The 19,848-nt window shown below is 47.4% G+C and overlaps 6 protein-coding genes across 6 annotated transcripts; 5 read left to right on the top strand and 1 right to left on the bottom strand.

The window, feature by feature from the left end:
- The first annotated feature begins 1,119 nt into the window (after nt 1-1,119).
- F5147DRAFT_405527 (uncharacterized protein) lies at nt 1,120-1,666 on the top strand. Its single transcript, XM_041429633.1, has 2 exons — nt 1,120-1,203; nt 1,253-1,666. The coding sequence occupies exon 2, from the start codon at nt 1,278-1,280 to the stop codon at nt 1,530-1,532; it is 255 nt and encodes an 84-aa protein (XP_041287646.1). The 5' UTR covers nt 1,120-1,203; nt 1,253-1,277; the 3' UTR covers nt 1,533-1,666.
- Nucleotides 1,667-3,206: 1,540 nt separating this feature from the next.
- On the top strand, nt 3,207-4,564 carry F5147DRAFT_763808 (uncharacterized protein; the record flags this gene model as incomplete). The annotated part of the gene is made up of 4 exons (XM_041440659.1): nt 3,207-3,512; nt 3,569-3,688; nt 3,742-4,435; nt 4,497-4,564. The coding sequence occupies exons 1-4, from the start codon at nt 3,225-3,227 to the stop codon at nt 4,562-4,564; spliced, it is 1,170 nt and encodes a 389-aa protein (XP_041287645.1). The 5' UTR covers nt 3,207-3,224.
- Nucleotides 4,565-6,494: 1,930 nt separating this feature from the next.
- Nucleotides 6,495-10,973, bottom strand: F5147DRAFT_747777 (uncharacterized protein; the record flags this gene model as incomplete). Its single annotated transcript, XM_041439982.1, has 11 exons — nt 6,495-7,038; nt 7,202-7,353; nt 7,522-7,926; nt 7,997-8,093; nt 8,163-8,338; nt 8,393-8,526; nt 8,600-8,809; nt 8,882-9,083; nt 9,142-9,312; nt 10,130-10,458; nt 10,514-10,973. 11 exons carry the CDS (start codon nt 10,971-10,973, stop codon nt 6,495-6,497), a joined length of 2,880 nt encoding a protein of 959 aa, XP_041287644.1.
- A 1,931-nt stretch (nt 10,974-12,904) lies between these two features.
- Nucleotides 12,905-13,345, top strand: F5147DRAFT_778857 (uncharacterized protein; the record flags this gene model as incomplete). Its single annotated transcript, XM_041442201.1, has 1 exon — nt 12,905-13,345. The coding sequence occupies one exon, from the start codon at nt 12,905-12,907 to the stop codon at nt 13,343-13,345; it is 441 nt and encodes a 146-aa protein (XP_041287643.1).
- A 1,125-nt stretch (nt 13,346-14,470) lies between these two features.
- On the top strand, nt 14,471-15,633 carry F5147DRAFT_584863 (uncharacterized protein; the record flags this gene model as incomplete). The annotated part of the gene is made up of 4 exons (XM_041431816.1): nt 14,471-14,732; nt 14,911-14,969; nt 15,037-15,186; nt 15,244-15,633. Coding segments are annotated over 4 exons (861 nt in total), but the record flags the coding sequence as incomplete, so codon positions are not given.
- A 738-nt stretch (nt 15,634-16,371) lies between these two features.
- F5147DRAFT_657036 (uncharacterized protein) lies at nt 16,372-17,420 on the top strand (the record flags this gene model as incomplete). Its single annotated transcript, XM_041434197.1, has 4 exons — nt 16,372-16,432; nt 16,472-16,678; nt 16,715-17,187; nt 17,238-17,420. 4 exons carry the CDS (start codon nt 16,372-16,374, stop codon nt 17,418-17,420), a joined length of 924 nt encoding a protein of 307 aa, XP_041287641.1.
- Between the last annotated feature and the right edge of the window lie 2,428 nt (nt 17,421-19,848).

Genomic DNA, 19,848 nt, shown 5'->3' with positions numbered 1-19,848 from the left:
AACATTAGTTGAGGATCGTTTACTAGAATATCAACTACTTACTTTGGGTACTGTCTGACGAGAGGCTGGATACTTTCTATTCCGCTAGAAGACTTACTATACGATGCATATTTCTAAACAAGCTGCCGCTGCATAAGGAGCACCAAGAATAACTTACATTTGCATGTCCTTTCCATATCTCTGAACGGTTGAAGCCACAAAAGGAACTTTACGGCGGCGGCGAGCTGGTATGGCTGGGGGCGCACTGTGTTGATGTAACTGCGACTGAAGACCACTCACTCCTGGCAATACAGCAGCAGGGGAAGGTATAGCAACAGGTACCGAACTGCATGCAATATTACCTGCGACAAAACTTTATGAGCCATGCAAGGATAATTTAGTTGATTACTGACAAACAACCTACCGGATACGTTGGCAAGTCCTGTTGGAAGACCTCGGAGACTGATCGCAGCGACTCCCGCCGAGACATTTGACTGAGTGCTAAAACCACTGTCAGGTGGTCGGTAAATACTTAGAAATGAACGTATGGAGTTCCGGAAAGAGCAGGAATGTAGGATATTCAATAGACTGCCAAACAGGCGCCGGAAAAGGGTGAGGGATAGGGAAGGGAGTCCATTCGAGAGTGTCTTGAAACGTTTCCACAGCATGGCGAACCTAAGGAAGGCTCGAGGGGGGAGGTCCATATCTCCCTGGATCCTGCTATATGTCGATTGATGATATTACTGAGCAGTGAGATGACTGCCAGGAGTTTCAATGGTACCCCATTATAATTCGGACCTTACTCGGTTCTTTCGAGTTACTTCGAACTTCGAACCCTGAACAAGTTCACGACATTTACAATGACAAGACCCCTAGCAGACTCTCATCAGAGAACCGGTGAGAAGATGTTGTCATATATCGAATATAAGTATAGGAAAGGATTTCGACTGTTTAACCATGTAGTTGTCTGTCAAAGAAACAAGTCGGTACTAGTACTTACTATAGAGTGTTGTAGAAATAACAAACGTTAAATTATGTAATTGTCATATTATCAACTCTCTCATAGAATCATCCCGCCGTACCCTCATTGGCAGCGCTCGGCATGTCTCGACTCTCCGAGACATAATCATTGTCTTTGCGCCACTCCAATTTAAGCACCGTTCTATACTGCTCCTTCCCCGCACGAAGCAAACTTTAAATTATCACACTCATCACTTCATCCGGGTGAGGTCTTTGATCCCGTAAGATAACAGTACCCAACATACCTTTTTAGCACCAGATTTCGGAGCCTCGTCGCGATGTTTCCCGAATGGCCAGGGCGCAGGCCTTTGAGCCTTTCTGCTTTTCTTGTCAACTGTTTGAGTAGTCTCCGCTACAATCTTGTTAGACTTAGACTTAGATGCCCTGTTCCTCTGGTCTTCCATGTGAGTCCTCAAAAATTCAGTCTTTTTAAAAGGTCACTGACCGACATTGCGCTGAAATCTGGTGGTCCCATTATGAATTGTTATGAATTGAGTGGTAGTCGCGGTGGAAGGGGCGTGAGGAACCCGTGAGATTTCAACGGATCTCCCATGCTGGAATTCACTGCATCGATGCCATTCTTGGTGAGGCTATTCTTTGCAGTACCTAAGGCTACGTTGGGCGATGGGTTTAACGTTATAACTGCAATATTTAGGAATGCTGCCAAACATTCGAAAGCAAATCCATATCCCCAGCATTAATGTCCCAACAATCGCTTTTGCTCAAATAAGTGACAGTCAAATCTCTGCCTCAGATCGTTCTCGAAGTTCTTAACTAATCACACGACGATTGTTCTCGAAATGAAGTTATTTCGTCCTCCTGGCCGCAAAGTCCACGACACAGAACGAGATGTAAGTCCAGGCTCTACTACGCGTGGCGTACGCAGATCTCAGGCACTCACATCCTTTCAGAGGATTGCTACGACAAGAGACAAGCCTAAACGCAACAAGATTATCGCCGAAATTGCGAATTCGCGCATGAGCATTTCCAGTAGAGTAACTCGGCCTCCACGAGGAAAGCGTTCTTGGCTCTCGTGGATTTGCTGCAGTAGTAAGCACTCATACATAGATCGCTTAATGTTACTCATAAACCAGTCCGTCAGGCGATGATACATCTATAGATGGCACAAGGCTCCTATGACGCATAGATTTTCAGCCTCTGCAACTTGACCGCCACCAGGAGTAGACCGTGGTCGTCATTTGTGCTTAAACCGTGGACTTTGTTCGCGCTCCTCTTGTTGGTATGGGACTTATTGCAGAAAACGGCGGGGCCTTTGGTTTATGCTGGACGTCGACCTCAATGATGACAGAATAACCACACCGTACCAAACTTCGGGGACAGCTATTGCTTAACTTGTTTTAGATGTATGGTGATCGATTTGCCGGGACATATTTCAAAGTCCGATTGATGTTTATCCTCGTGGACATGGGTAGAATTTACGTAGCAGGATCCTATTCTAGTTTATGCAATGCATGGTTTTTTTTTCAAATTTCGACTTGTGTAAATGTGCAACATGTTATTGGGTGACTTTCCGTAAGTATATGTACTCTCAATGTATAACTTATAAGTTTGAATGACTGTCCTTTCTAGAAAGTCTGGTTTTTCGACAGGCCGGCGTGCCAGGACGGCGTTTCGACCGGCGGCAGCTCGGCAAAATTATGCGGGGTTTGAAATTTTGCATCAGCTAATCTTGAGCTAATGCGCACCAATATTAACACTGCAGAAACGAGATTTTAGCCAGACCCTAATCAGAGGGAGACACTGGGAGACAGCGCGATACGTATAATACGACTCTAGACGTACCTGGCTTATAATCAGACAAAAATCCGACATGTCACAAATTTTGTTCGCTCGGTCCGAAGCAACATGAGTAGTTAACAAATGCTTTTCTAACTTCGTTAACACGTCTTTTCCGACCCCCGTTTATTCCCTTCAAATACTTGCTATTCCACCACATGCAAAACCAGCCTCGGAAATTTAACCTTTCGACGTCTTTTTAGGTTGTATTTGAAGCGAAGTAGGTTTCTTCTTCACGCGGAGTTTGAAATGGTAAGCGTCTGTCCAATCCTATCTGCAAAATCAAATTCTGAATCCTTTAGGTGCCGTTCGGACGACAAATTCTAGGTTCGAAATTCCCGGTTCGAATTGCACGTGATGGCCGCACGTGAGCGGGATCACCCGCTACATCCATCGCTATCACCATCTAGATACATACCATCGTCGATATGTCTGATAAGTCCAGTGCTAGCTCATCACATTCGCTACGTTCTCGAGGCACTGTCGATGTGGTATCGGCCGCTGCCTTTAGCGCAACCCGCAAGCCTCCTGCCATGTGGACAAAAGCAGAGGAAGGCGCCTTTCTGGACTTCCTCCTGCTTGCCCTACCTTCGTCCGGAGATGGAGGCTTCAAGATGCCTGCCTTTAATCAGGCATCCGCCAATCTTAAGCTCAAATTCCCGCATCAGAGAGGTGCGGAAAAGAGTGGTCTAGTTTGCAAGACCAAATGGCAAGCGGTATGTTTCTATTAAACCCTTTCAGCCGCCAGCAATGTCCTTACATGTTTTTATAGCTAAAAAAAGCATACCACAGCGTTATCGAAATCAAGTGTACGTCGGGCTTTACGTGGAGTCACGAGCACGGAGCAGGTATCACGGATAGAAAAGACGATGTTTGGGCACGCTTTGTCAAGGTACGCATTATGATAGATTGCACGCTGCCACCCCTTCATGACGTTGTTTTCAGACACACCCTCATGCGAAGCCCTTCATGATGAAGGGCTTCGAGCACTTCGAAATCATGGAACAACTGATTCCAAGCAAAGCCAAAGGCTCGCATGTATTCCGACCCACCGCCACCAGCAATGTGCCTCAGGATTCTACTGCCTCCACACCACCTTTGATCCCCACCGCCTCTACACCACCTTTGATCCCCACTGCAATCGATAATGCCACTTGGGGGCCGCCATCGTCAGTAGATCCCGACTCCCTCGAAGTACCTCCTCCCTCTACCTTCCTCTGTCCATCCACCGAAGGTTCTACCGACTCGGTATGGACCAGCATTAGCCATGGAAAGCGCAAATTCAGCGCTATTGCTCCTGGATCTGCTGCGAGTTCCCAGAAATGGAGTCGGCTGCCATCTGCCACGCTGTTAGTGCAGCAGGAGGGTACCGAAACGATGAAGAACCTCGTTGAGGTCGTGCGTGAGATGCAGAAAAACCTCGTATTAGCTCCACCGCAACCGCCGGTGCAACCACAGCCCTCCACACACGTTGGGAGGGCTATTTCTTTACTTAATATGTACACGGACCTTACCAGTAAAGAGCGGTTAGCCATCACGAACTTTTTAGCCGAACACGAAAACCAGGCCATTATTTTTTATTCGTTGGACGAGGTGACAAGGCTCGAGTGGTTGGAAGAGAAACGAGTCCTTTGTGGTGGTGCGCCGTGAGCCTCACAGAACCATATGACTATGTTGTAGCATGCTTGATTGTTTTCTAGTACAAAATTTGTATAGTATCTGTAACTACGGCAATGGGAGACCCCTTCGTTTGCGCTCCTCGAGATAATCAGTCCACATTGCGAGTGCAATCGCCTCTCGATGAGCATCCGCTCAGAAGTATCCGCCGGTCCTTCAGACAGCGTCCCGTGTGCTACAGTGTCGTCCTCCACGAGATCATACTCGTGGTCTAGAGTGAGATCAAAACTGTCAGGATTGTACCTTCGTGTAAAGTTATGAATCGCGCATAGCGCGGCTGGGATCCGGGCCTGGATATGCAGGCTGTATTCAGGCGCGATCGTCAAAATGCGCCATTGCCTTTTCAGAACACCGAATATCCGTTCGACAATGTTTCGTAGTGCCGCGTGTCAAAGATTAAATAATTCCTTAGAGTCGCGTGGCCTATAACAAAATTAATAGCAAATCAGATATGTACGATAAATAAACTCACGCAATGTTTGCTTGGCGCCATTCTTTCAAGTGATAGCGCACTCCCCGATAAGGTACTAGAAGCGCATCACAGGTACCGAAACCCGCATCAGCAAGAAGGTACCTGTGTTGAGGTATGCGCAAATCATGAGAGCGCGCGTCATTCCAGAGCGTCACGTCAGCGACTGAGCCGTCCCAGCCCGTGAGCGAGTACATAAAATAAAAGTCCAGGTCGCATATAAACAGGCAGTTTTGCGATAAAAACCCCTTCCGGTTACGCAGGATAGTGTGGTCTTCAAGTGGCGCGAAGGCCCGGATGTGAGTGCCGTCGACGGCACCAATACACTCATCGAAGAATCTGAATCGCGGGTCTGCATGTACTGCCGTGGAAATGGGAGTATCACTGTTTGGGAGTTGGACATTGGAGGTGTAGAAGGGATGCGATGAGAAGAACACAAGCATCCGTTTGAAATATCTGCAAAAGTTAGCACAGTATTAGTCTCAAATAATTAATGTACTTACCTAGTGATCGTGTCGGGAGAACGTTGGAATCTTTCTCCAACGTGACGAGATGATAGTCCGGTAACGCATGTGTACAGAAATATACCAAGTTGCTCGGCGACGGTGACGCCATTGCGCGATTGAACGAATCCATGTTGGTGGAGAGTGTCTAACAATTGCTCAAACGTCTCAAGGTTGATGCCGAAGTTATGTTGAATTCGGTCTGGATGACTGCTGATAAGCTCGTAGACCCAAGCTTGGCCGGTGAGGATCGATGTATGGTATGGAATTCGTTCAGTGTGAGACAAGAACAGGAGGTTGTATAAGTAGGTAATCTGTGCAATGGCAATGGTTATGATGATCACGATTTGGTGGTGTCGACGCTGCGTTTGTGCTTCAAGATCTGGAATCATGATGGGCGTAAGAACAGGACGTACATTTGATCCTACGATTATCTATCAGCATATATCACGTGCGGCCATCACGTGCAATTTGAACCGGGAATTTCGAACCTAGAATTTGTCGTCCGAACGGCACCTTATTTGCAGAAAGTCTGGGAATCCGAATTTCCGGCAGTCTCCGTCCAGCTGCATGCGGGTCTGTCCGGATCCGTCTGTGCACAACTTGTCAGTTCTTAACGTCGTGTCATACAATGAACACATTTTCATGACTCGTTACCATCTTGAATACATCAAATTAGTGATCTTCCAGCCTGGCCTCACCTGACTATTACAGCTTTGTGCAGCTGCAGATATAGTTTGAGCTTTCAGACATCAGGAAAATTATAAAAATTCTTAGCCAACTTATCTTACTTATGTTTACTTGAAACAATACTAAGTGCACCAAGTCATGTAAGAAGATCATTTCTACTTAATTTCTACTTAGAGAATTCTTCACAAAGGAAATACAAGAAAGAAATCTGCGAATCAAGTGTTATTCAGAATTTTAAGTAGGCAGGTGATAATAAGTGAAATTTGAGATCTACTAAGTAGTAGACTCACTCAGAGTATCATTACTAAGCGGAAAACATAAGTTGATTTCAGCTAAACAATAATAAGTACTACGATAAGTCAAAATGCGATCTCATATGCATGATGATCAATGAAATTGTTGACATAATAAGTGCAAAAAGCGTCGAGTGTCTGCGAGTAAGTGAGATTGGTTGGCACAAAGTCGCCCCCAAATACTGGTATAAGGTGGGCCGCACGAAATATACTATCAAGGTGGATGACAGACACACAGCGTGCTCCATCTTCAAGAAGCTCCGGCTCTACAACCCACATTCCCGTAATTTCATCTGGGGAGTCAGCCACACGTTTGAACCACTGTACAAGTGCACAAGGGTACGTGATACCATCATGCTTCAAAGAAAAAAATAGTCTCACTCGAGCAATGTTGAGGCCGCGCATGCCATCGGCAGACGAATCAGTGCTAACAAAGACACAATCATAGCGCCCAGGGCCATTTCTCCACGTATCTACAGCGCGAATACGCTCGTAGCGCATACCGCCAATCCCCGATAAATCGCTAGGAGCAAAGAAGGTGGCCACGGCTGAAGTGTACAGTGTGATCTTTTCGTAGATCTCAGGAAGTGCAGACCGGGAGGAGTCAGAGCTAGATGAGTCAGAGTCAGCACGGCATTGGTCACGCAGAAAATGCTAAATCAAAGTTGTGAAGTTGAGTTGACCTATCTGATCTGCAATGAGCTCTGGGTAGATCCGTCTGGCTGTAGTAAGGTGTATGGTGAGCGGAAGCATGCAAGTATACACAAAACTACTTACCAGCTGTCTTCGCCAGGTCAACATGGGCAAGGACCATTGGCCCATCAACAGCATCAGCATCAGGCTCAGCATTGGTGTTACCCTCACCCTCGTCTGCACTACCTTCGCCATCATTAGTTGCATGATGGTAGCATCCAAAAGGCTCATCCTGGTCTGGGACATCTCATTTGATGTGTGCTTCCAATGGAGCGTTTAGTATCCCTGTGAATTGTAAAGGTGGTGATTAGTGTTGGCGAGCCCAGCATCATGAAAATCACATACCAAGTTTGTTGAGGATGTATGACAAACACGTCCCTCATAGCATCCCGCGGTCAACAAAATCAACGCGTGAAGCGGCTAGCTTGTCGAGACGCTGATTGGTAAGTAACATTTGACTGAGAGCCTCGAAATGACTCGACCGGCGCCATGGCTCCTTGACGGCTTTAATGTGTTTGGACTCTGTTATAGACGAACAAAGCCCATTTGGTGCGCCGAACGCTCGAATGAGCTTATGGTAATGGATGAGTGAATGTTGTCGAGGGAGATTAAATCCTCTGGGTCGAACACCGGATGTTCGGAATATCTTGCGGTACCTGTGGAAACGCTTCAAGGCATCGTCCATTGCGTCGAGGCTGTTAGAGCTGATGATGTTGCGGCGAGCGATGTAGATGAAGTCGAGTAACGCTCGCAAAGCCTGTACCATCTCTTTGGGTACATGACCTTCGATAGCAGGTATATAGACCTGGGCAGTAAATGCGCATTAAAAATATTAGTACTGTTGCTATGTAAAATATAAGAATATCGGTACAGACCTTCATGAGAGCTTTTGAGTCGTCACCAGTCCACTGTTTGAATCCTCTACCCTCTGGAAATCGTCGAAGGCCTGCAAACGCTGGAGCTAGAGCGATGCTAGTTGTGTGACACATACTACTATTCAGCAGCAGCAGCAGCTTGAAGTGAATTTGAAGATAAACTTACCGACGGTCAATGTCGTCCAGTATCTTGTTCGCGTTGGCTTCTGTATATTGAGCTTCGATGTAGTCGTGCACCCAACTAACTAGGTGGTCCTTGAACGCTCCCTTGATGAGCTGGTGTAAGATATCTGGGGAGAGAAGCTCGTGTATGTCGGCGCGTGGAAAGTAATTAGTGAATGGCTGTATCAATAGTGTAAGTTCAAAAGAGACGAGTAGATGAAGTATTGTACACACCACAATGTCTCCAACAAGGCCGTATTCATCCCACAGAACACCTAGTTCGAATTCCTCAACCAAAACTTCGGTGTGATTGCGGGAACGTCGGCCATATGTGCCTTCATCGAGACCGTCTGCTGGTGTCGGTGCATCTGCCGGTGTAAGAGCACCATAGTCCTACTTAGCATAGGGACACGAAGAATAAGACAAAAACGTACTTTGGACACCAATTTTGTACAATACATGCAAGCAGTGCTTGCTCGGGATAGTCAGCTATGTATGGTCCAAGACCATACACAGCTCGTCGAAAGTGGCCATCAGGGCAACGGACAACCTCCGGTTTGGTCATGCCAGGTTTGAGGGTTTCAAGCATTTTTGCAAGTGACGAGTGTAGAAGCTGGCGGCGGAACTTTCGGAAGTGTGCATCCTTGGTGTCTTCATTATCAGCTAAGTAAATCAGTACCACATTAGTAACAGCAGCGCACACAATTAGTAGAGAGTACGTACCTTTTGGAATGGCTAAGAAGCCAAGTAGTACGACACCATTGCGGTGTGCACGCCGCACATTGTTGCGGATGTTGCCAATGGACATATAGACCGGCCAATATTGGTTATGGCCAGTGGCGACAGAGACTGTTGTCTTGTCACTTCCAAGGATAATAGGGACGAACATCGATCCTATTGTATCCGGATCTTGCGCAATTAAGTCCTGCAGTGAATGATAGAAGTGAGACAACAACGCGAAGGAGTAAGTGAGCAACGCTTACGGCCTGTTTCCAACACCAGTCGCCGGACATAAAGTCCTGAAATTGATGCGCTCCATCACTAATGCTATACTCCTGTAGCGGTGCATAGTCGAATTCGTCCTTGAAATCCGGGTTTGATATGATGTTGTGAACCAGGAGCCGAGGGTCTTGGAACCATACATCATACTCAGACTTCATCCATGATGGAATGTCATCCGGTGAAGGTTCAACGATACAGCGAGGCACGAACAATGCTCCTGGTTGTATCTATAAATGTTGTAAGGTCGCGCGTTGCCTAGTCTGCTATACTTGAGACGACAAGTGCGTTCGACCCTAAAGGGGAAGCGAGTGCAGCAAGGATCTAGAGGTATGCGCTGAAAGCGCTACTGGTTGGCCAATGCGAAGCGCGGGAATGCGCGTGCGTGTATGCGGAATCAAGAGAGAGTAAGAGTGAGTTTGCTTAGGTGATGATATGATGTAAGACAAGAGAAGAGAGATGCGAGGTGTAAACAAATAGATTTCTACTATGTTCTGCTAGGTAAATAGTGGGTAGTAACCAGTAAGTCCTCTGTCGTTCTGGTGGGAGAGTAAGTCATAGTATGTACTGCTGGCGCTTAAGTATGGCGCCTAAGCGCTGTCATGCGGAGCCGAAGCGCTACCGAGTAAGGTATGTAAAGATATATGTAAGTAAGGGTCCATGATAAAAATAAAGATGGAACAATATGCAAATGTGAGAAATGGACATATACGCACTAGGGAACTTGGTGGACAGTGGATGGATGCTTCCGGATGGCTGGCGCTATAGGGCGCTCAAGCGCGGGAAAGCGCGCGCGCATATACATCGTGAAGCGCGGGAAAGGTACGCGCGCATGGCGCGCGTTGCGCGGGAAAGCTGCGCCTCATATAGAGATAGCTGCAGGTAGCACACAGAGTGATGCTACAAGTTCGTGCCATGTACTCCCCAGTGAAAACTGCCATATTGCACAATGAGAGGCATGAGTCTCTACACCGGGTCGTCAGGTAAAATTCCGTTGTACTGCGAGCTGAAGCTTTGCCAGGGAACATCACCGAGAGGAGTTGAATCGATGGTGTCGTACATGTCGGTGTGGTTTGTGAATGGCGGGGTATCACCGTGAGCTGCTAATGAAGCTGCCCACAGATTGAATACAAAATCAATATCGCCTGCAGACATTTGGTTGCGACGGTACAGGAAATCAGCAACTTCAAACTCGACACGATCGTTGTATGGCGTCCAGTCGTCAGATCCACGATCTGATGGGCGTGGAGGTGGTGGAGCATCTGGGGGTATGGGATTCCTTTGACCATCGCAGATTCTCCCTTTGTAGAGGAGAATTGAGCATAAATTGTATGAGCATCAAGAGAAGTCACGTACCGTTAATGATGGGATGATATGACCTAGTTACCTGAGGTCGACTCCAAGCTTGGCTGTCAGAACTAGCACTACTACCAGGAGGCTGATCTACATCCAAGCCACCTGTAGAGTCTGCCGGCGGCTCAGCAGAATGCCGATCCTCAAAGGTATCGTGTGGTGCATCATACTCAAAATCATGATGGCTGCCATGACCATCCTCAATGACATCCTCCAAGTCAGGTGGATTGAACACCATATCAAAATCACGACCGCCACTAGCCTGAGTGCGACTGTCAGAAGCTCCCTCTGATCTGCTCCGGCTGCACGAATGATATGTTGAGTCAAATAAGGGATGTTCAGGGCCAGACTGAGACGCCGATGATGAATTGCGCTTGCAACTAGCAGGTGGGGGAGAACTACTGGAACTGGAGGATGAATGGTGTGGCAGTCGGAAAGTCTGTGATTCATGCTGTGATCGCATGTGGGAAGTGCGCCTGGACCTATTATGGAAATGGCGGGTGCAGCCTACTGCTAAGCATGGTAGCGTAGGCTGACGATGGCTAAGGGTGCGCATTTTGCGAATATGGAGGTTGGTACTGGATGGTATAGTGTGATGGTGTAGAACTGGCGGGGTAATGAGAGCCTACAAGTCTGAGCTTCAGAGGTGCATGCGGCATGATATTTATATGCAAACTTACCTTAGCATAAGAGCCTGTGAAGGCGCCACTTGAAGCGCGAGGTGTATGCGTTGTTGGGAGCAGTGAGAACCTTCCAAAAGTAACATGAGGCAATGGTACAACAAACATGCATACTACGTACCAACAATGAGGCAGCCATTAAGTTGGACAGCATGAATGATTACCAGGAGATCCAGATCGGGAAAAGGGCAGGGTAGTGGGCTCTTCTAGAGAAAGTGTTTGACATGCGGACTGCAGGCTAGCAAAAGTGGCAAGATTGACACGCACAAGTTTAATTGCAGAGTTCCATTCAACATCTGGGCGAAGTGATAATGATGCGAGTGGGGGATGAAGACGAAGCTGAAACGATGCGAGTGAGAGATGAAGATGAAGCTGAAACGATGCGAGTGAGAGATGAAGACAAAGCTGAAATGATGCGAGTGGGGATGAAGACAAAGCTGAAATGATGTGAGTGAGGGATGCAAGTCAGGGATGAAGACGAAACTGAAACGATGCGAGTGGGGGATGAGTTGACGAGCGGCTACTAAAGACTGACCAAGGGTGCGGGATGATAGCCCATTCTGGAATGGGGCACACTCTGAGCATTGCGGAATGGAGAGGAATGGAGAGGGATGGGTAGGTAGTATGGGATCATGTACAGCAGCCATAGTGAGCAGAACGGGCTGGATGATGGTGTCGTGAAGGATGATGGTCCAATTTGCCGTCATCGGTTGCCCGATCTAGCACTGCAGGTTAGTGCGAATATGACGAGCGGCTACTAAAGACTGACCAAGGGTGCGGGATGATAGCCCATTCTGGAATGGGGCACACTCTGAGCATTGCGGAATGGAGAGGGATGGGCAGGTAGTATGGGACCATGTACAGCAGCCATAGTGAGCGGAATGGAGAGGGATGGGCAGGTAGTATGGGACCATGTACAGCAGCCATAGTGGGCGGAATGGAGAGGGATGGGCAGGTAGTATGGGACCATGTACAGCAGCCATAGTGAGCAGAACGGGCTGGAGGGATGAAGACGAAGCTGAAACGATGTGAAGACTGCCATATCAATCAGCAGAGTTCCATTCAACATCTGGGCGAACATTGAGAAGACTGCTGTATCTGGCATAATAAACTCATATTAGCGTTCTCTGAACCACTGAATAGACACGAGCACATACCGAGGAACACGCTTGCCTGCAGGCTAGAAAATGTGGCGAGATTGTCACACACAAGTTCAATCGCAGAGTTCCATTCGACATCTGGGCAAACATCGAGAAGACTGCCATATCTGGCATAATAAAATCAGATTAGCGTTCTCCAAGTCACTGAATAGACATGAGCACATACCGAGGAAAACGTGGTGAGATTGTCATGCACAAGTTCAATCACAGAGTTCCATTCGACATCTGGGTGAACATCGAGAAGACTGCCGTATCTGGTATAATAGACTCAGATTAGCGTTCTCCGAACCACTGAATAGACACGAGCACATACCGAAGAACACGCTTGCCTGCAGGCTAGAAAATGTGGCGAGATTGTCACACACAAGTTCAATCGCAGAGTTCCATTCGACATCTGGGTGAGCATTGATTAGCTCTGTAGATAAAAAAAGATCGATATCAGTTGTATAGATATCATTGAACACATACCAGAGCGGGAGTCCAATGCCAGTGTGCCATGTTGGTGAGGCGTGGCAAAACCCTAAGTCCCGATTTGAACCACTTTAGTTAGTATTATGACTACCACCATCGTAAAGTTGATGAAATTTGCTCACCTTTCACGTCTTGCTCCTTCCACCACTCCGACTCACCAATGTCTACTCGCCAGTGTTACCCGCACCAAGAATGCAACTCAGCATCCTGGTCTTGTAGACGCGGTCCCGAAGAAGAAACGTCGCACGGCTGCAGAAGTAGCTGCTGAGCGTCAGGCTAAGTTAGATGCCAAAGAAGAAAAGGAACGTGCCAAGGGCGCTGGGATCAAGCGTGTTGCTGAATATGAGAAGAAACAAGCAGAAAAGGACGCGTCAACCGATGCTACCCCGCGGGCTGCAGTCTTACCGAAGTCAAAGCCCCGTCCAAAGCCCATTCCAAAGAAGACTCGTGCAAAATCACCCACTCTGCCTCCTGAAGACGACAGATTCATTTCTGATGTCGAGATGGACGACAGCCGTCATTGACACCAGCACCTACAACCCAGATCCATCCCAAGCCTCAGAAACAACTGACACCCGCATGGATGGCTCAGAGTTGAGTGAAACTCCTACTTCGCCACCAAAAAAGAAGGCAAGGATCGACAAACAGGAGGGCAAGAAGGTGCCGGCTGAGAAGACTAAGGTGCGGGATGCTATTAAGGTGGCGCAACTGGAAGAGGCAAATGAGCAGGAGACGAGGAAGAAGAGGAAGACAGCCCAACCTCCCAGCACAATAAGCATTGACTCAGATACGGAGTCGAATGTCCTGGTCATTGATGCGACGCCTACAGCAGCTCACAGCAAAAGATCAGCCCTTCAGCAAGCCGATCACTCGGATGACGAACCTATGCTTACTGATATCCCAGCTAAGCCTCAGTGGGCAATGCCAGCATTGAGCAATGAGAACACACCTAAGGCACGGCCTCGTGGTAGTCAGACTGAGGAAAGGGGTAGCAGGAAGGTGATGGAGAAGGCGAAGGTGAAGGTGACGGAGAAGGCGAAGGAGAAGTCAGATGATAAGGGGAAGGGGAAGCAGCAACGTGATAAGAAATCGGTTCAGCCAAAAAGGTACGAAGTTCCCTTCTTCTTTTCCTGTCGTCACTTGTCCATCAATATCATGCTCACTCTCGACGGAACGACACTTTATTATTTTTTTCTCAGTGATTCTGCTAGTGCTATGGACTCAAAGGAATTTTCAACTGGCATCAATGATTGGGCTGCGAGCATCCCAGAGAACTCAAAGCCTGGTAGCAAGGCCAACACCAGCCAGCCCAGCATTTTTAAAAATAGATCAGCCTCGCGCCGCAATGGATCCGTTCTTCCCCCCCTGACCAATGGCAGCACTCGATCATCGTCCAACTCAGTCCTGACTAACAACATTTTGATTTCTCACGCAGAACCGGTCATTCGCATCAAAGAAGAACCCAAGAAGAACTATCACCTTGGAGTCATTGATGGAGGGCTCTCTGACGAGGATGAGACTCAAGGTCTCGAATGTGAGGCTGCAGTCGCCAGCCCTCCCAAAGGGAAAAAACGAGTTACGAGCTCAGTAAGTGTCTGTTTTGACGTCATGTTTATTTCTACTACTACTGACTACTACAGGCTCTTGTTAAAGATTCCCCCATCAAGCCAATAGCCTGTCAAACTGAACGAGCGAAGAAACCCAGCAATGACGACCTCCCCGAAGGCATCGATCCCAAAATCTGGTGCTGTGTCTTTATCTCGACATACATACAATATGTTGCGACATTGGCGAATCCCTGGGATGTTCCCGCCAAGCTGGCCTGTGAGAAGATGCAGGTGATATGGGATGCGATCTTTCCCCATATCGGCCACACAGTGACAAGCCTTAGTTCAGTCTACTACATCGTAAGTGCGCTCAATTTTACTAACACAGTACTAACTTAGATCTACTTCAATATAGGCTGTCCAGCGAGTTGCCGACTCCTACCGCAGCAACATTGGCTCCGCAGCTATCGCAATTGTCATTGCGTACTTTGAGTCTCAGGACTCGCTGAGGGACTCTGATGACAATCGTGCGGAATTCACAGTGTTCGCACTCAGCAACCTTCGATTCTTATACAAGAAGGCAAATGGTGATGACAAGTCTGTATGTACTCCTTCCGTCTCAATCAATTTCCGAGTTGTTGTTGTTGTTGTGCTAATGCTTAACGCAGAAATTCCGGGGCCTTTATCAAGGTGCATTTGTTGTGCAAACCTTCGGTGCACACTTCACCGTGACCCGTGGTGCCCAAAAGATACCTGGGGTAGACAAGCCAGGTGTACTAGCAAATCCTGCTGGGGGTCTCGCATTGTCATGTGCTGCGGTAAGTACTCGTCATCCTATTTATTCTCGAAACTCACGAACTGACAATTTTAACTAGGTCGAACGAGCTTTAACTCTCTGGTCTACTCGTACTCTCACCATCAAAATGGTTCAGGCCGTGAAGAACAAAACCAGCATCTCGTTGCCAAAGACGATGAATCAGTCGACTGGCAAGGTGTCCTGTCGGCAAACAGGATTCAACGACATCTCCTGGGGTACATCGACGCGCGCCTATGCGAAGGCTATCATGAAGAATCTCCGCGAAGACAAGTTCGAAGTCATCATTGCATCTGCCATGGAATTCTCAAAGAAGAGTCGTCGTCCTGGCGATGACGTTGATGATGCTGCTGTGGAGGATGACCTTGATCTGGATGAACGCGCTCAGCTGGTGGACATATCTGACACCGAGTCCGAGGGAAATGATGGATCTGACTCAGATGTGGAGTAGGAGCCTCAAAGTCGCTTGTTCATTCCTCCTTGAAGCCGGCGCCGGTGATTCTTGTTTTTTTTCATTGTTTTACTAGTACTACTTTGCACAACTTGAATGCTACTGCATGTGACTTGAACAGATTCTTATCATGCTGCGTTTGACTTATCTCAGTGATTTTATGTCCTTAAGGGTGCGCTCAAGCTCAGTTCAGGACCTTTCAGAGCGTAGTAAAGTAGTTTGAAGTACATTAAGTGGTGCGCATGCAATAAACAGCCCTAAGTCACCCATGCAAAAGTTCAGTTGTTTTTTACTTAATATTGACTTTTGAAGCTTTGGAGCCTGAAAGTACTTTGAAACAGTCTTTCTGCTAGTAGTAGCCTTAGTAGTACTGTACTACTAGTACTTCCTTTCACTTAGCTCTAATAATAAGCACAGTAATCAGAGCAGCTAAGTCACATTCAGCCGAAGACCCTACTACCTTTCACTTAGCTCTAATAATAAGCACAGCAATCAGAGCAGCTAAGTCAGATTCATCCGAAGACCCTACTTGTGGCAAGTCACAATCCCCTTAATGTTTTTTGGCTGAATCCGACTTAAAATATTTATTAAGTGATGCTAAGTTTATCTAAGGTTCATTAAGAATTTTTTTGATTTTCCTGATGTGAACTTTTGTGAACGGAACCACTGTTCGGTCAGGGGTTCGATGTACAATACAGGACTGAACCTTACATAAGTTCTTCATTCAGGTGGTCTCGGATGGACGTCAGACCCGTTCGGACGAGTCTGAACCGGTCCGAACCCATCATTAGAGTTGCAGGTTTGTTGCTTCTGTTGCTTCTGTTCTGCGACTCCTCAGGTTCGAAGGATACTCACTGTCGACACATCAGTAAGTTTGCCGGTAAAATCATCACCGGCACAATCCTCACCGGCGCCATCATCACCGACACGATTGATCGGAATAGACATTGCATCACCAACACGATTGATCGAAATGAATATTCACATCTCATTCTGGCCTTGCGCAGAACATCAGCCAAGAATAAAAGGGTGGGGTATATGCAAGGTAAGTTTATTTATCAAAACATGTTTAACTCTGCAGTTAATGCTAATGGCATTTTGAAGGATGCATCCGAAATCGAATGGTATCATGATCCTGACAACGACATGCCCATCTCGCCCCATCCTGAATCCTCATCTAAGGCTTTGCCCCCTGGCCCTCATACCCTGGACTCTTTCGTAGGCTCTCACCGAATGCCTGCAACAGTTGTTGCTGGTTCTCGTCGCTCTGGCCGGCCTATCAAGCCTTCCGCAAAGGTGCGAGAAGCAGCAAGCAGTGCCATTCCTGCCAAACGTTCAGGTACTACCACCATGCCCCCTGCCACCAAGCGCCCACTTGTCTCTGCAACCAGCTCTTCTACAATTGGCGACAATGATGGCGGCGGTGACGACGACGATGGTGACAAGGATGAGTCATTTGTTGCGGACTCAGGTGACAAAGAAGCCAAGGAAGCTGAAGCTGAAGCTGAAGAAGCTTACCAGCAAATTAAAGCATTTGGAGATGCCGACCGAGATGTAAGTGTGTTTTCAGACTCTCTCCTGCTTTCCTCATATCAGACCTCCAGGTTCGCAAAAGTCTAAAGAAAGACAAGTGGACGGCAGATCTCCGGTTGATCTTCACCGAGGAAAAAGGCCACAAGAACACACACACCAGTGAAAGTGAGGATGGATGGTGGTGTAATGTTTGCAAGTATGTTTTGCTCCCCATCTTCAAGCGTCTTTTTACTAACTTGCCTTCCGTCTCATAGGGAAGCAAATGTGCCTCTTCAAAACTGTTTCTTCAAAGGCAGCATTTCTACCCGTCATACTCACATCGCCCGGAATCCAAACTGCCACTTTCCGATTTACAAGAGTCGCTGCAAGGAGAAAGGCATCCTCATGCACGAGCGCGCTATTCCCTTGAATGTCAAGGTATCCGACGGAGGGCAGCGAACTCTTGATCGTGCCCTTGTCCCCAAGCCACCACAGTTTTCGAAGTCAGGCCTTGTCGACTATATTGTCGAGCTTATCGTTGCCGAGGATGAGGTACTATTTGTTTATTTCTTTCTTTCATGTACACATCCTCACGCAATTGCAGGCATTTCAACTTGTCGACAAAGGATCCTTTCGCTGCCTCCTGCGATACCTTCGGCCAAGTCTTTCAGATCAAGATATTCCACACCGCACTAAGACACGAGACGAGATTCTAGAGAGAGCAAAACTTGCTGTCGAACGAGTCAAGGAAAAACTAGCAGTAAGTGTTTGTTAATAATTGTCATTGTCTGATTTTCACTCATTATAATTGTCATAGCACATTGACAGCAAGATTCCGATGACATTCAACTCCTGGACTTCTGAACCAGGCGACCCATTCCTTTCCGTCACCGCCCATTACATTGACTCACCCGCAGACAAACCTCAGGAGTGGGAACTTAAGACGGAGCAACTTGCCTTTAGGCTCATTAAGGGTAACCACAGCGGCACTAACATTGGTGGTATTTTGATCGAAGTGATCGATAAGTATGATATATGCAAAAAGGTGAGTATCTATGTCATTGTACTTACTGTTTATCTACTAATTGTTTGATCATAGGTTGGCTGGTTCACAGCTGACAATGCCATGAACAACGACACAGCGATCCGAACTGTCGCATTGGAGATCGACCCTAACCCTAATGGCATCAACTGGGACCCAGTCGAACATCGTGTTCGTTGTATGGAACATGCGCTGCATCTTGCAGCAAAGCATTTCGTTGAGAGGGTTGCCCCGACATCCACCAGTGCTTTACTCAAGAAGACAGCAGAAGATGACGACGATGACGATGAAACCGATTTCGACGTTGCCAATACTATCGGTAAAGCCCTTTCACTTGTCACGCAGATATGAAAGTCCCTGCAAGCTCGTGTTTTCTTCAAGAAGTGCTGCGCTGAGGTTGACCTCCCCACTCTTGAACTTCTCAAATGGGTTCGAACACGTTGGGCATCACTCTTCAAGATGTTGGAGCGAGTGATTCGTTTACGCAAGGTTTGTTTTATATTAAGTGTTATGTTCTATCTAATTTATTTGAATTTAAGGGAGTGAACAGGTTCACGCAACTTGCTGACGACAGCGGAGAAGTCCCCAACTTACAAGGGAAAACATATTCGGCATTCAAGCTCACACAACAGGAGTGGGCAAAGTTGGAGTTGATTCGAGACGTGCTACAGGTCAGTTCCTTCAACTGTCTTTTTTTCACCTTCTGTATTAACTAGCACTACACTGCGCAGGAGCCTGCTAACGCTCAACAGACTTTCTCAGCTACTCAGGAACCTACAGTCTGGCGCACCATTCCTGTCCTCGAATATCTTCAAGAGACGTGGGAACGCATGGCTGGCACTTCAACATTCGACGTACTTTCAGCATCTGTCACATCCGGCCTGGACAATCTGGCTAAGTGGTACCGCAAGACAAATGACACAGATGTCTACTTCATCTGCCTTGGTACATGCCCCATTCTTAATTCACACATTCTCATTTTGACGACACTCTTACTTTCATGCAGCCCTCGACCCTAACTACAAAGTTGCCTACGCTAAGGCAAAATGGGCGTCTCAAGACTTTGCTGATGGAGTGAAACGGCTCGAAGATGTGGTAAGTCCATGGGTATTTCAATAAATTGTCTGCGCACTAACTTAGTATCTAGTTTAATCAGTATTATCGTGCCCCTCCTTCATCTGCCGCGACGACACATTCTGCTACACCATCCCTCTCACGCCAAGGTTCCTACGGCCAGAGCTGGATGCGCGATGCAATCAAAGCTCGCGTCTCAAATGATGCAGCTCGTCAAAGGCCTCGTCGGGAATTGGAGGACTACTTAGCTGCACCACTGGAGGATGTTGAGAATGTAGTCATGTGGTGGGGTGTAAGTTCACTTCCCTCATATCCTTAATATTCCGTGTAACTTGAAGCTGACAATTATTGTTTTAAAGCATCACTCGGTTCAGTATCCCACTGTTGCTCGCATCGCAAAAGACTACCTCGCTATTCAGGGGTCTGCGGTAGCATCTGAACAGGCATTCTCAAGTGGTGGCATCACCAGCACCACACGTCGCAACTGCTTGCTTCCAGAGACATTTGAGGCACTTCAACTGTTAAAAAGTGCGTACCATCAAGGCCATGTCTCAGCAATGGTGCAGGCTGAGCTCGTTGCTCCTCAA

Source organism: Suillus discolor, assembly GCF_016758755.1.
Source record: "Suillus discolor strain FC423 chromosome Unknown F5147scaffold_77, whole genome shotgun sequence".
Classification (NCBI taxonomy): domain Eukaryota; kingdom Fungi; phylum Basidiomycota; class Agaricomycetes; order Boletales; family Suillaceae; genus Suillus; species Suillus discolor.
This window is presented reverse-complemented; position numbering and strand designations above follow the sequence as displayed.

What these genes read in the sequence shown, in the direction of transcription:
- F5147DRAFT_405527 (XM_041429633.1), top strand. Translation starts at nt 1,278, where the DNA reads ATGTTTCCCGAATGGCCAGGGCGCAGGCCTTTGAGCCTTTCTGCTTTT.